The sequence below is a fragment of the Cryptomeria japonica genome, chromosome 4 (assembly GCF_030272615.1).
Source record: "Cryptomeria japonica chromosome 4, Sugi_1.0, whole genome shotgun sequence".
Taxonomy (NCBI): Eukaryota; Viridiplantae; Streptophyta; class Pinopsida; order Cupressales; family Cupressaceae; genus Cryptomeria; species Cryptomeria japonica.
The window spans coordinates 678,706,998-678,721,035 of record NC_081408.1 but is presented as its reverse complement, the minus strand read 5'-3'; the positions used below and the strand labels follow the sequence as shown (position 1 = coordinate 678,721,035).

Here is a 14,038-nt window from a genome sequence, read left to right as displayed (position 1 = left end):
CCGGTTTAGCTCCTTCCTTAAGCTCTATAATGTGTTCTGAACCCCGTTCAGGTGGAGGTCCAGGAGGCAAGTCGGCAAAAACCGCACTTTTCTTTGTGAGAAGAGACTGGATGTCAGGAGGTTGATCACGCTTAGCCTCAATGGGACTTGCAGGGAGGATCATACATTCGGCAACCCATTCAACTTGATCATGACGGATCAGTCTTGCCATTCTTTTGAATGACACCACTCGCGGACCTCCATTAGACATTCCTCTTAGAACTATCTTCTTCCCATCTGATTGAAACTTCAACTCCATAGTCTGCAGATTCAAGGCAATCTCCCCAAGAGAACGCAGCCATTGAATACCAAGGACAGCATCAGTATCCCCAATGTGTACTACGTAGAAGTCATCCTTAACTTCGTAGTTTCCCAACTGCATGGTCATGTTTGAAATCTTCTTGGTGCAAGAGATATGGAATCCATCGGCAACCATGACCTTAAACCCTTCAAACTCTTCAGTTTGCAGCCCCTTCTTGGCTACCACAACTTCATCAATGAAGTTATGTGTTGCTCCAGTGTCGATCAAGGCTACAATTCGCTGCCCTTTGATCATCCCACGAACCTTGAATGATTCGTTTCTTTGAAAACTAGAGAGTTGGGCCAAGACTCCCCCACACTCCTTTTCATCTCCAGATTCTTCTGGGGCTCTATCTCCTTCACTTTCTTCAAAATCAGATTGCTGATCGGACAATTCAGAATCACTCTCACCAGCAGAATAATATTCAATCTGATTGAACTTAACCCCCTTTTGGCAAACATGATCTTGTGACCATTTTTCCCTACATCGGAAACATAACCCTTTCCTTCTAAGTTCATTCAGGGTTTCTGGATCCAACCTGGTAACATTTGGATTGCGGTTCTTGAACTCTTGGTGTTGAGGTCTCAAGGGTGGTCTATGCTGAGGCCTTTTTCCCTTATCCCTTTTCTGAAAGGGAGAATTTGACTGAAACTTGGCCTTAGGAGCAGCCCACTCCATGTTCCTTGCCTTTTTCATGGCTTCTTGCAGTGATGGAGGGTCAAAGGCTTTGATCCAACCTTTGAGAGGTTCTGTCAACCCTTCACTAAACAAAATCACCAGTCTCCTTTCCGTGATTCCAGTCACCATGACTGAGAGCCTTTGAAACTCTGCAATGTAAGCCTCTACCGTACTATATTGTCTCAGTTGAGCAAGCTCTCTGAAATGGATTTCAGGATCCTTCTTCTCAAACCTCTCGATGAGCCTAGTGGTGAACTCATCATACGTTGTGATAGATCGATGACCAAGAGTAATGAGGCCATGGTACCACCACTCGTGCGCTACTCCGTCCAGGTGCAGCGTAGCGAACTTAATCGCTTCTTCCTCTGCCATTGGCCTAAGAGCTAGATAGTTATCCAGCTTCTGAATCCAAGCTCGGGCTGAATTAGTCTCACTTCCGTCAAAGTGTGGAAGGATAACTTTGTTGACAGCTTGGTACAAATCCCCTTGATTGAATGATCTCCTTTGGTCATAATACCTCCCTTGTCCTTTGTTTTTCCTTTTATGATCCATAAAATCATTATAGGACATATCCATTTTGATGTCATCAGGCAGAGAATCATACTCTGCTCTACCGAGTCTCAACTGCTCCACAAATGAAGCATTCTCCTCGGGATCTGGCTGGTTGATTGTAGGTGCCAGGAAAGTGGGTTTAAAGGGCCTGGAAGATATGTTGGTATTATTAGGTACTACCCGGCCTGCATGTTCATCTTGGGGTTTGGAGGCACTATATTCTCCTCTATGGCCTGAGTTATTCTGAGGAGTGGTGTTCTGACCCACTCTTCCCATCATGAGGGATACCATGTCCATTAAAGCATCCATCTTCCTTTCAAATCTCTTCCCAGGACTCAGAGATCTTTCTCTTTCCTTCCCACTATCATCTCTGTTGCGGGTGAACCCCTCATTTCCCCCGATTGACCTTTCTCCTTCAGCCATGTTAGATTCCCCGGAAGATTCCCAGTGAGCCCTTAAGACTTCTGAGGCTGTCTGACCCTCAGGAGGTTGATGAAACTGGAATTGTTTCCCAACCTTCTTATCTTCTCTTGCCCAGTATCTTTTTTCTCTGTCACTCATATACAGACTTGCTCACAGGATGGCAGGATCTTGGCTCTGATACCACTGAAATATCCCTAGCCAATTTTTTTTTGAAATTTTTGATCAACTTAATTACAACAACTATATGAGTGATCAATTAGTTCTGAGAAAAGAGTATTTGATTTGCTGAAACAACTCTAACCAGAATGGCACCGTGTGGATGAGCATTGGTCAGAGGATCTTAGTTGCTTATGAAAAGAACTCTAACCAGTATGGCGCCGGTATGGCGAGCATTGGTCAGAGGATCTTAAAACAGATGCTTATGCAGAAAACTCTAACCAGCATGGCGCCGAGATGGCGAGCATTGGTCAGAGGATCCCCTATTCTAAAACTGGAATGGGAACTCTACGCCAAGTATGTGCTACCCACTCCAAACGGACAGGGGCGACCATATGACGGAGTGAAAACTAAAATGCTTGATTGATTAGTAATGCAGAAACTGAAAACACTCAACACCCGGAATGTGCTTTCCGACCCAAGAAGGGAGAGTAGCTACCATAGGGTGGAGGATTAACTTATTACAACAACTTAAATGAGTTTGAGAACTACAACTAGAAATGAAGCATGATACCAAGACTGCCAGTACTACTGTCAGCCTTTACAAAGAGTGGATTCTTCTTGTTCAAATCTTGTAGAATTTATAAGGGATCACATTACATTATGGAGAGCCATTATGAACTTAAGTGGCAATACAAAATCCAATAGCTTCAAAGATCAATATACTGGATCTTCCGATTCCTGTTACAAATCTGCACATTAAATTCATAAACAGCAGTCTATAGGACTACTTCACATGCTCATATTCTTCTCATATAACCTCCAAATGACCAGAAATCAGATGCAATAACCCTTATTAATGAAGATGCTTAAGACAAGACAAAGAAACCAACCCAAAAACCATGCATACAACCTGCACTAATTCCAATGCACTCCCAAATGGTACGGTATAGCAGAAAGGTACGATTTGCTCTCAAAAATTAATGCAAGCTTCTAAAATGCTACAAACTTAGGAAATGCAACGCCTAGGACAAACAAATGCAATGGGCTGATACCCAGAATGATATTTTTGGTGTTTTCTGTTTTATGAATGAAAACATGCAGTCGCGGATTCCTGGATGCAGAAGACTGAATACACTACAATGCTTAAATGATTAATAATGCAATATTCTGAAGATAAACTACTATCAAATGCAATACATAGAGATTAAATCACCACTAGTTGTTGTCTTTCAAACAAGAAGCGATGCCTGTGCTAGAAGGCCTTCATTCCTTGAAGCAAATCCCAGAGCCAGACGGCAGCCAGACAAAATTCTGCAAAAAGATACCTCCATGATGCACAAGACTCCAATATATAGATTCCTTGAACTCCACGAAACCCTAAATGCAACTTCCTCAAACCCTAATCTCACCTTCAACATGGCGTCCCATCTTTCCTAGCGCAAAAGTCAAGGTATTTAATAAAGTCTTCACCTTGGTAAGTCACGCCTTGGTTTTGACTTTGGCTTAGGACAAAAAAATATTAAATCTACTCCATGGGAGCGCCACCCTTAGAAACCCCCTTTTAAGTTGTCATTAAGTCATTTGACTAGGCCAAGGGGTAAAATAACATTATAATTATAATGTTATTTAAAATTGCAATTACTTGACTTCTCCACCTTGCATTCTGGAGCTCGAATCTGTCTACGCCCTTTTGAGTCGACTGAACAAGAAAAGGAGATTGTCTGATGTCACCTGATACTGCCAAAAATAGAACTTACTAAAAATAGTAAATTCTAAGAATTGCCTCGAAAGCAGAAATGAATATACTGTTGCGAAGCTCTCTGAGCAACCAGAAAGAAGCCGCCAAGGAAAACACCCAACATGAACAAAGTCCTCCTCAAAAATAGGAAACCCTAATTATACCTTCCGACTGGCCTCCGAGTTTCCAAACAAAAGACCAACGGTCGCAGAGAAAATCAGGTCCAAGAAGGGGACATTACAAAGAATGCCCACCTGACTTATAATTTGATGGGAAACTTGGAATCACAAGATGAAGCCACTGAGGGGTCATCATGAGCTCAAGCCAAAGAAGAGGTAATTCCACGAGGAAGGGCAGAACGTGGAAAAGAGAAAAGCATTGCCCAAGATTCACGGCCAAAGAAAAGGTAGGAAGTCCAAACAGAAGAGCCACAACAGAAGAAACAAAGATTAGAAGAGGTGCAGTCGCTTGGTAACTCATCAAGTGTGCAAGAAATTGGCATCTTCACAAAGGAAGTAGCAGGACAACACAAGAAACCAGTCACAGGATGAGGGCCAGGACACTTCACAGGCACGGGATATACTTAGTGGCAATGCTTCTCGAGGGCCTACTCAGCAAAGAAATGAGGAACAAGAACTTCCTCCGCATACAGAACAACATATCTAGGATTGCTTCTGAGTAACAACAATTGAAGACTTAGGACTCCTTGATGGAAGTAACTCAGGAACAAGAGCAGTTAGAAGCACATGATCAGCAGTCAAGCACTCCAGATTGGCTAAAAGAAAGAATGAGAAACGAGCTAGAAGAGGAAATTGATCCTACACTTAAAATTGAAGAATTTCTAAACCGGATAAACAAGCCAATGGAAAATAAGGTGGCAAAGAAATTCTCTAAGGTAACCAGAAATGAATCAGCATCCAGGACTCTACATATGGCAGTGCCAAGGGTTGACAAGGCCAGAGGTGAAATCAACCAAGAAGATTATGATGTAGCAACAGTTGATTTGGGATGTGCCACTAAGGCACAATGGATAGAGGATTTTGATGATTCCTCTCAAGCATTGAAGGAACGGATTAAGGAGATGGAAGAAAAATATAAGAAATTGAAAAGTGAGACCAAAGCTCTCTGTGGGTATGTGCAACGCTTAATGCATCCATTCAAGTAGGAAGACCGGACCTTTGTTCCTCCCACAACTCTTCCTGTAATGTCCCCTTCTCAGCAATAAGCAAGTCAGTGGCCATTAGCCTATCTTGGAGACCCGTAGGCTAACTGGAAGTGGAGAATTAGGGTTTCCTATTTTCTAGGAGTTTTAAGGGATGTTCTGGTTGGAGTTTGGCAGAATGAATCGAGATTTCCTTCTGGGTTTTTTGTAAGCTTCGCAAAGGTATGACATGCAATCAGTTCAGGGGAGTTTGCAGAACTTACTATTTTTAGTAAGTTGATGTCAGTTGTCATGATTACTGGGTTTTTCTGGGTTTCTCGAGCTGAGCCACATGATTCAAGGAACAGTCTTTTTGGTGAAGTTTCCTAGACTTACTATTTTTAGTAAGTACTATATCTGACAGTTCTATTTTGAGCAAGTTCAGTTGTTCAAGTCAGTTGACTTAGTCTCAACTCTTTTTGGCAGTAATCAGTATTTGGAAGGGAAAAAGTATTATTTTTAATAAAATACTTTAATTATCTTTGGCCTAGGCGTAATTGGTATTCTGACTTAAGGGGTTCGACATGGTATTTTAATCAAAAAAAATATAACTTAAAGTGAATGGGGCAATTTTGTGCCTAAGTTATATTATTCCTCTAAAGTCATCTTTGAGCACCCACTTTACACTTTATGTTATAAATTATTATTTATCCAAAGCGGCGATTTTGTGGTGAAATTTGCATTGAGCGAACTTTGCCTAGGAGGTGAAATGAAATGAATTGTATTTGGGCGCCTTGTTAAGGGATTTGAATTTGAATTTGGCTTGGCAAAAGTTATAAATTGGAGCCTTGGGCTCTCATTTTGAGCATCCATGAAATTTGTATAACGAAGTGCTGGCGGAATCATGCCAGACTTGTGCTTCGAAGTTGCGAGCTTCCTAGCCTGTGTCAGTTGTGCTTGAGATATAGCACCTAGTTGTGGAGAGACTATTTCTCATTCAGAGGAATAGATAGATCATATTGAGAATGGATTGCATCAGTTGGTTTTCTGATTTCTGTGTGAGTTGGTGTGTTTCCTAGTTACTGGATGGCATCATGGCTGAAGCACATTTTCACTCCTAAGTCTCCGTGCAGGCTCCTGTTGATTCTGGGTATTAGCTCTGATTATTTCTATGCACTAGGCAATGGAATTTGTAAGTTTTCAGCCCCTAGTTTTAAGTCTTCAATTTTTAAATGTAAATCGTACCTTTTCACATAGTCATACTTTTTAGGGGGTGCATTGGGATGCGTGCTGTTTGTCTAGGGTCATGTTGCTGCTGTATTCCAATTTGTACTTGGACGCTTAATGCATATTGTCAATTTGGGTGTGTTGAGGGGAGATTTGAGTGAGTTTTGAGTGAGTTAGAAGCATTTTGGTGTGGACTGGTGTTGCTGGTTATGCATTTCCAGCCTGCTGTCTTTATATCAGATTTTTCGAAAGTTGGATTTTGAGTGAGTTCTTGAGAGTGTGAATTTTTTGGGTTGTTAGAGGATGTTTGGAGTTCTTGTTGCAGCTGTCAGTTCCTAATCAGCACTTGGTTGTCCAATTCTATATTCATTGTAATGCTGGTTAGTAGTACTAACAACAACATTTTGGCTTTCTGCTATCCCACTATCTGAGTGGAAGAGGCTGGCTTGGCCGCCTATCTTAGATTAGCAATATTTCATAAATTTTGATATCTCTGTAATGAATTGTAAAGCTGGTTAGTAGTACTAATAGCTATCATCTTAGATTTATCATTTTTCCGACTGCATAAGTGGAAGAAGTTGGCTTGCCACCTTCTTTTCTATTGTAACACTGTCCTCCCACTGAATAAGCGGTTGAGTTGATTGTAATGTTGTCCTCCTGCTGAATATGATGGAGTTGATAGTAATTTCCTATTCTAGTCCTCCCGCTGCATAAGCGGTAGAGTGATTGTTGTTTCCGTTGTTTGGTTTGTTCCTGGCTGGTTTACCACCAGAAAGTTTCAGAATTTCCATCTCCCGCTGTATAAGCTGAAGGGGCTGGCTTGCCGCCCAAGTTTGTAATCAATTTCAGTTCTAGCATCTAACGATCCCCTCAACACTGTATGCTCTCACCCTCCCAGATTGGGCTCTCGGTGATTAAAACGTGGAAAGGGTTACTTTCAACAGTACTTGGATTTCATTTTCTAACCCTAATGGGTGTTTGTGCTGATTGTAAACTAAAACAATTGAAAAAAAAAATTAAGGGGGATACTACACTTCCGAAGGAATTGTTTGATTAACTTGAAGAGATAAGAAAAAAGGCCCAAGGCACTAAGAAATGGGTGAGGACATTTTCACTGTAGCAGGTGAGTTCGTTGAGGACTTGGCTCAAATATACTAGAGAGTCCTGGTTGTCCTTGGCAGACTGGAGAATGTGGACCGAGCATGGGAGGACATGCACATCTATCAGGACATGATCATCCCACGTTTGGAAGTATTGATGGAAGTCCCCAAGCAGGCATCGATAGATGGTGAAGTCATCAAAGAAAATGAAGCATATGACTTCCTTCAGTAGAACTGTGCAGTAAATGTTGAGAAGGAATTCTTCAAAAGATCAAATGAGGAGTCAGCTCGATTGAGGACAGCAGTCAAGAGAATTCAAGAAGGAATCCTCAATACTGTCGAGACATTGTTTGCAAAGAGGCCAACTGACGAGGAGCTAACAATGGATAATTTGAAAAGCAAGCTGCATGAATTCTTCTTCGTGGAATCCTTCTCAAGGGATCATTTGGAGAATGTTTCCCTGTTCTCAAGCATCATGCACAGGACTCGGGAGGCAATGTCAGGATGGGAAAAGACTTTCCGCAAGTGTGAAAAGGACAGCCATTTTGGAGTATAAGTATGAAACTACGCCAAGTGTCTCTGTAGGTGAGCTCGAGGCTGTCATGACCAGATTCATAGCATTTGTCATCAGAGTTTGAGACAGTGGACGCCCTATTTTGGGAGATGATTTATTAAATGCATGATGAGGTGGAGGGTTATTTAATGCATAGGCACCTTATTTGGACCGATGGGTTATTTAATGCATAGTGGGTGTGATGCCTTATTTATTACCATGCCCACCACTTGGCACCACCTAGGTTATTTTTGGTCAAACCCTAATTAGGGTTTTGCATGGAGAGATCTTATCCCTTGGATTCAATGTAATCTTGGTTGTCCATTTTCATTTTTGGGGCCTATAAAAGGGGTTCGCCCCTTCATTTGTTAAAGAGGGAGAATTTGTATGAGATTGTTGCTATAAGCTATCGGGATAATAAATAACTCATTGGTTTTGGTGATTACTTGCGTTATTTTGAAAGTTTGCATGGTTTCTCTTCCTTAAGTCGTTAGATTAATTTTCAAGCAATTAGATGAATGAGATAGATAATATTGTTTCATGGTGAAATCATTTGCTCATACCTTTTGCAGATAGATGATTTCTTTTTGCAATGTAAGGTTGGACTAAGCCGTTTAATGTGTATGTTTAACTGCAATTATTGAATGAGCATTGTTCTTTGATGGTGTTCATTGATGGTATGAAAATCCCTAGCACAAACCCTTGAAGATTGCAACTCCTTTGCGTAGTTGTCTAATTTGGCGAAACAAAGTGTGGTCGATTTCACCTAAGAAGTTGTTGTCTTTCAAGTTCTTTAGATTTAGATTAGAACATCTCAATCCCTACACTCATTTACTTTCCGCATATTTCATTGAGAAAACGTTCCAAAAAATACTTATCATTGCTAAATCATTCGCCATACTCCCTTGAAATCCAAATTTGTTCAAGTCTTCTTAAAGGATTGTTCCACATTACTCAAAGTCCCCCTTGGATGACCAGCATACATCAAGCCAAACGAACTCATATCCATCACAAAGTTGCATGTTCGCAGTAGGAACCTTGGAATCACTTGTATGATCTTCCGCAAACTTAGCATACACAAGATTTTCTCAAGAGAGGATAGAGTGTCCATTGGAAACTTTATTCTATGTTGGTGTGGCCACAAAATACCCGTCAACAGGTAGATCTTGACAGAAAAAAGATTTGGACATCCACACTGTGTAATTGTTGACCTATATAAAATAATGGCCCCCTCTAGTTTAGCTTAAAGGATCTAAAACTTGGGTTGATTGGTGGCTGTTATGTGGCCAAAACAATTATTCATGTATCTGTAAGGAAACAATGTAGCATCTAATAAGACAATCTATGAACTACAACCATAGCAGCAGCTTGTAGCGAATTCTTCATTACCTTTGGGTTTTAATCATTTTCTTAAAATACCAAGGAGCATGAGCATATTATTAATTTATCATTTGTTGTGTATTTAATTTAAAAACTTCCCCCATCCCCCATATTAGGAATGTGGACCAAGTTATCTAAAGCAATGTCTACTTTTTTTGTTTAGTGTGCAAGTTATTTTGGTCCTTTGGATTACCCAATTTAATCAATGGTTAAGATTGCTTTCTCCTTTTTTGACAATATATAAATATTGGGTTTTCCTCATTTGTAAACATCTTTTGACTCTTGATGAACGGAAGTGATACTTCTAGCTTTGTTCTTCATATCCCATCTTGGGGAGTGCCCCTTGGTTTTGATTTCACGTGTGTTTACTTTGGTTGTCTGATTATGGCCCCCAAGTGGAAGCCAGTTGAATCAGGCCTTCTCTAGAGGTTGCTCACATGTTTGAAGTTGTGTATGTAAACATCCAAGGATTAACACTATGTAATTCATTTAATTTGTTCCTCTTCCAAACTTTGAATTTTTGAATTTATTTTCCTTCATAGAAACTTCTTGAACCCTAGAATATAACTCAAGTAAAGATAAGGAACCTTGGTTTATTAATGATATTGGAAATAGAAAAAAATAGGTAAAGTATTCCAGCTTAATTTACAAATTATCTTCAGTGATTAATTGGTAGATGTATTAAATATATATATATTGGAAAGCTTAGTAAAATTCTAGTTTGCAACTAAGGGTTGTGACAATAACCAAATAGCTCATTTACATTACATAGAAAAATGTATTGTCTTTAGGAACACAACACAACACCACCACTAGACACCAATTTCCAATTGATGCAGTCAAAAGAGATGCCATTACTAAGACTAGAGTATTGCCAAAAATATGTAATAGTGGAAGGTGAACTGTTCATCTTTTCACATTCTTCCGCACTTGCCATTGTATCAATATGCAACATATGACCTGAGGGATTCAGATTTTAGAGTCGTATTATACATTCACTCCAATTTTTGCATCTATCCTCATAGAATGCTATTCGGAACTTCAAATATTCAGAGTTACAGGTCATAAATTCTTTATTTTACCAAGAATCAGTAATGTTATATATGCATATGAATAAGAATTATGGTTCTATTCTCTTTGTGTATGCACTCTAATTGCTTTTCATAAATGCTGTTATGAACTGCATCCATTCTTTAACTCTTGCAGATTAATGTGTTGTCCTCAGAATCTCTCCTCGAAATAGGTCAACTAAACCCCAAGAAAACTTAGAACAATATCAGCAACTTAATGAAAATAATAAAAATCGAACATGAAGCACTCTAACCTTGAGAAAGATTTTATAGACAAATGCTCAAGAGCCTCCCCGCTGATAAAAAGGAATTATATTTGCATTCTCTTGAGTTTGCCTGCTTTAGATCCTAATAAAACAAAAAATGGATGATTTTCTGCAATAGAAGGATGTGAGTTTCTATCTTAGGATCTTGCAGAAAAAATCTTTTCTGATAAACACATTTGGTTACTATAACATAAACTTTCGAAACAGTAATGCACGTATACATGCACTATATTAATGACCTAATGTAATTTGTTCAGATTTGACTTTTGAAGCTAACAGGGAAGAGAAAAAAAGCTTAATTATACAGTCATTTGTCTCGGTCCATGAAAATCTAAAGACTTATCCCTTTACTAAAGTTAAAAAGATCCTGCAAAGATGTCACCTTCCTACATATGTGCACCTCAATTTAATTCTCTCTCAATTGTCTCAACTTTCAGTTAATGTAAAAATATGACACAATGATGGACAAAAATGTAGACAATTGAAAGAGAGAGAAAAACTTACCCACCAGAATATTTCTTCTTGGAAGAACCTGGCAGTATTTTCTTTGGATCAACAACAAATGTATACACAAGAAATCCAATTAGGGAACTCAATAGTGCCATTAAAATGAACGCACAACGCCAACCCGGTATTCCCAAAATAGTGTATCCAGCTAGTATTGTTGCCAGAATACTGCCTCCTATGCCACCTGCAGACCCTATAAGATTAAGACATCCAAAGCCAACTCCTCGGACACCTTCTACATACGAATCAGCAATAAATGACTGCAATGCTGGAATGACAATTGCCAGCCCTACTCCATTGATTGCTCTCCAAAATGCAATTTGTTCAAAATATTGGCACATGCCCACTGCTGCCGTTGACAATGCCCAGCACATTGTACCTATACTTAGAACTGTGGGTCGATTATAATGAAGAACCAATATGCCAGCTAATGGAGATGAGATAGCTTGCACAAAGTTCCGGATAAATGTAAGGTATCCAAGCTGAGTAGGGCTAGCACTGAAAGTTTCACTAACTTCTTTATACACAGATGGTAGAAGATTCTCATCAGCTCTTTCCATAATAGCAGTCAAATTTATAAGAATAAGGGATATAGAGACTCCCCAAATCTTCTTCATTCTGTAGACATGGAAATAAAACAGTAGCTCAAGCAATAGAGATCATCTTTGATTCGTATATAAATAGTTGCCAGGAAATAAGATAACTTACCCTTAAACTACCAAATGAGTTCCTTTTTCCAATTTAATATTAGGAAATAGAATATTAGAAACAATACAAGCTTGAGTACATGTTATGTAAAATTATTGGTGATTGGAGAAGAATAATCAGAAATCACATAATGACCATTACTAGATTGCAGTTTTCTTAAACAAAAGCAAGTGCTTATTTTATTAAATACAGTAAAATTAAATAATTCGGAAAGAATATGAAGAGTATTATTTTTCCATCAAGTCTCCAATCTATAGAGGCACCTCCAGAATCATGCAACTTACACAATCTCCATGAAAGTTTTCAATCGTGAATCTTTAACAATCAACACTGCATTTGTTACAACCCCAGTCTTCCAAAAGCCAGAAGTAATAATCTCAAGCTAAAGCATAATCACTTTCCGATGGTATAAATAAGAGGCAATTTTATTTCTCTAGAAGGCTAACCTTGGAAAAAATCTAATAAGAGAAATAACTAGCTGTGACTTTTTTATGGGCTGTAAAAAGAATTTGATCAGCCATATTCACAAGTCATTTCTGCAGCCACGTATACATAATGAATAGAATCCATATATTAGAGTTTTGAGCATTTCTAAGGAATTATCAATTATGAAAGACAATTGAGATAAGAGAAGGAAACCCAAGCAGCTTGCTTTCTTTTCGTATTGCCATAAATATAGAATTTATGTAATGTCCCCTCTTGAAATTTAAACTATATCCACAACCTGTGAACATGATCAAATGTATGAAATACTTTAAACCTTACACAGCGGATGAATTCTGCAGGACAATACAACATCCGGCATTTAGAAAAGACAATTGAGATTAATCACAGGAGTACACCCAGCACTTTGAAGATAATGATTCAAGTAACAATGACAGAAAGCACTCAGCAATATACTTGGCGCATCCTCTACACAGAGAATGCAATTTCAGCAAGGATTAATAATATTACTAGTTATAATTAAAGATTACTTTTACTAATTTCAAGGGAACATAAAGAGTTGTGACCATTGGAAGGAAAAAGGTATTAAAAGAGACCAAGCAAGGAAGAAGGAGAAGATTGAGAAGACATTTTATCATTTGATTCTACTCCTTGTGGAGCATGGAACCACAGTTCAATTAACCAGAGGATGAAACCCCTCTAGTTCTGGAATTGGAGGACAAAACCCACAATTCCTTAGAGTAATTTCTCATGGAAATCACCATTGTGTCAATTTGATAAATTTCAATTTGAATTAAAATCTCCTTTTAACCACCAGCTGGTCGTAGCATTTCAAGAGCTAATTACAGAAATATTTTGAGGCAGTCCAAGGGCAGAAAAAGGCTTTTGCACCAATTAATAGATCACTGCAAAATAGCAACCACTACAAGGGATTAATTTGGTCTTTCTGAGCTATATTCTAAACATTATATTTAATTGGAGAATATTGGACTACAATTTATGGGTCAATTTCATATTTATGTCAATTGTGCAAACTATTATTATCGTGAAATAGGGTTTTTTATATTTCCAAAAAAAATCAAGATATTACAATGATATTAGAGCTGGAAGCTGCCAGCCTGTGAGATTTTCATCCTATGCAATCAAGTGACACAACAAGTAGGTATCATCTAATGGAATATATAAAAAATCAATATTTTGACCTTACATTAGATATGATGGGGCAAATGTTACATATGATGTGTAACAACCAAAAAACACAAAATAATGCAGTAGATTCCAATAATGAAAAATAGTGAGGAAAGTCCTTTTGAAGTCAATGACAATCACCATAAGAAACAAAAAAGTCACACAATGAGAAACCTTTTCAGAAAGGGTTTCCTCAACAACCACCACCAAAAAGAGGCTTTGATAAGGTGACCAAGAATGAGCTCCTCTTAAACAAATTATATTTTTCTTACCGAAAAACAAGGGAACCTGGATACCAGTGCTTGGGAAAAGGTCAACTACATTAAATAGAGGTAAATCCTAATGAATTAGGACTCAAAGGAGCAAGAACTATAGCCAAAAATTGAAGAATGTTAACCTAAATCAGAGATACAAAAGGAAGGTAAACATCCAAGAGGTGCGCTTGAAACATCGTTGGTTACTCCTACATATCATCCTTTGAAAGTAAGAGGAGTTTTGCAAGGACACAAAGTTACAGTTCTAACAATAGTGAAGCAACATACTTCATTTATGAAGAGGAAAATT

General features: G+C 38.6%; 1 protein-coding gene across 2 annotated transcripts in view; it reads right to left on the bottom strand.

The window, feature by feature from the left end:
• LOC131046862 (uncharacterized) overlaps window positions 1-14,038 on the bottom strand; it is a 118,536-nt gene that overhangs the window by 18,697 nt on the left and 85,801 nt on the right. For both annotated transcript variants that reach the window (XM_057980655.2, XM_057980656.2), the window contains one exon: window positions 11,132-11,752. In XM_057980655.2, coding sequence (XP_057836638.2) covers window positions 11,132-11,752 — 621 coding nt within the window. The remainder of the gene's footprint in view (window positions 1-11,131; window positions 11,753-14,038) is intronic.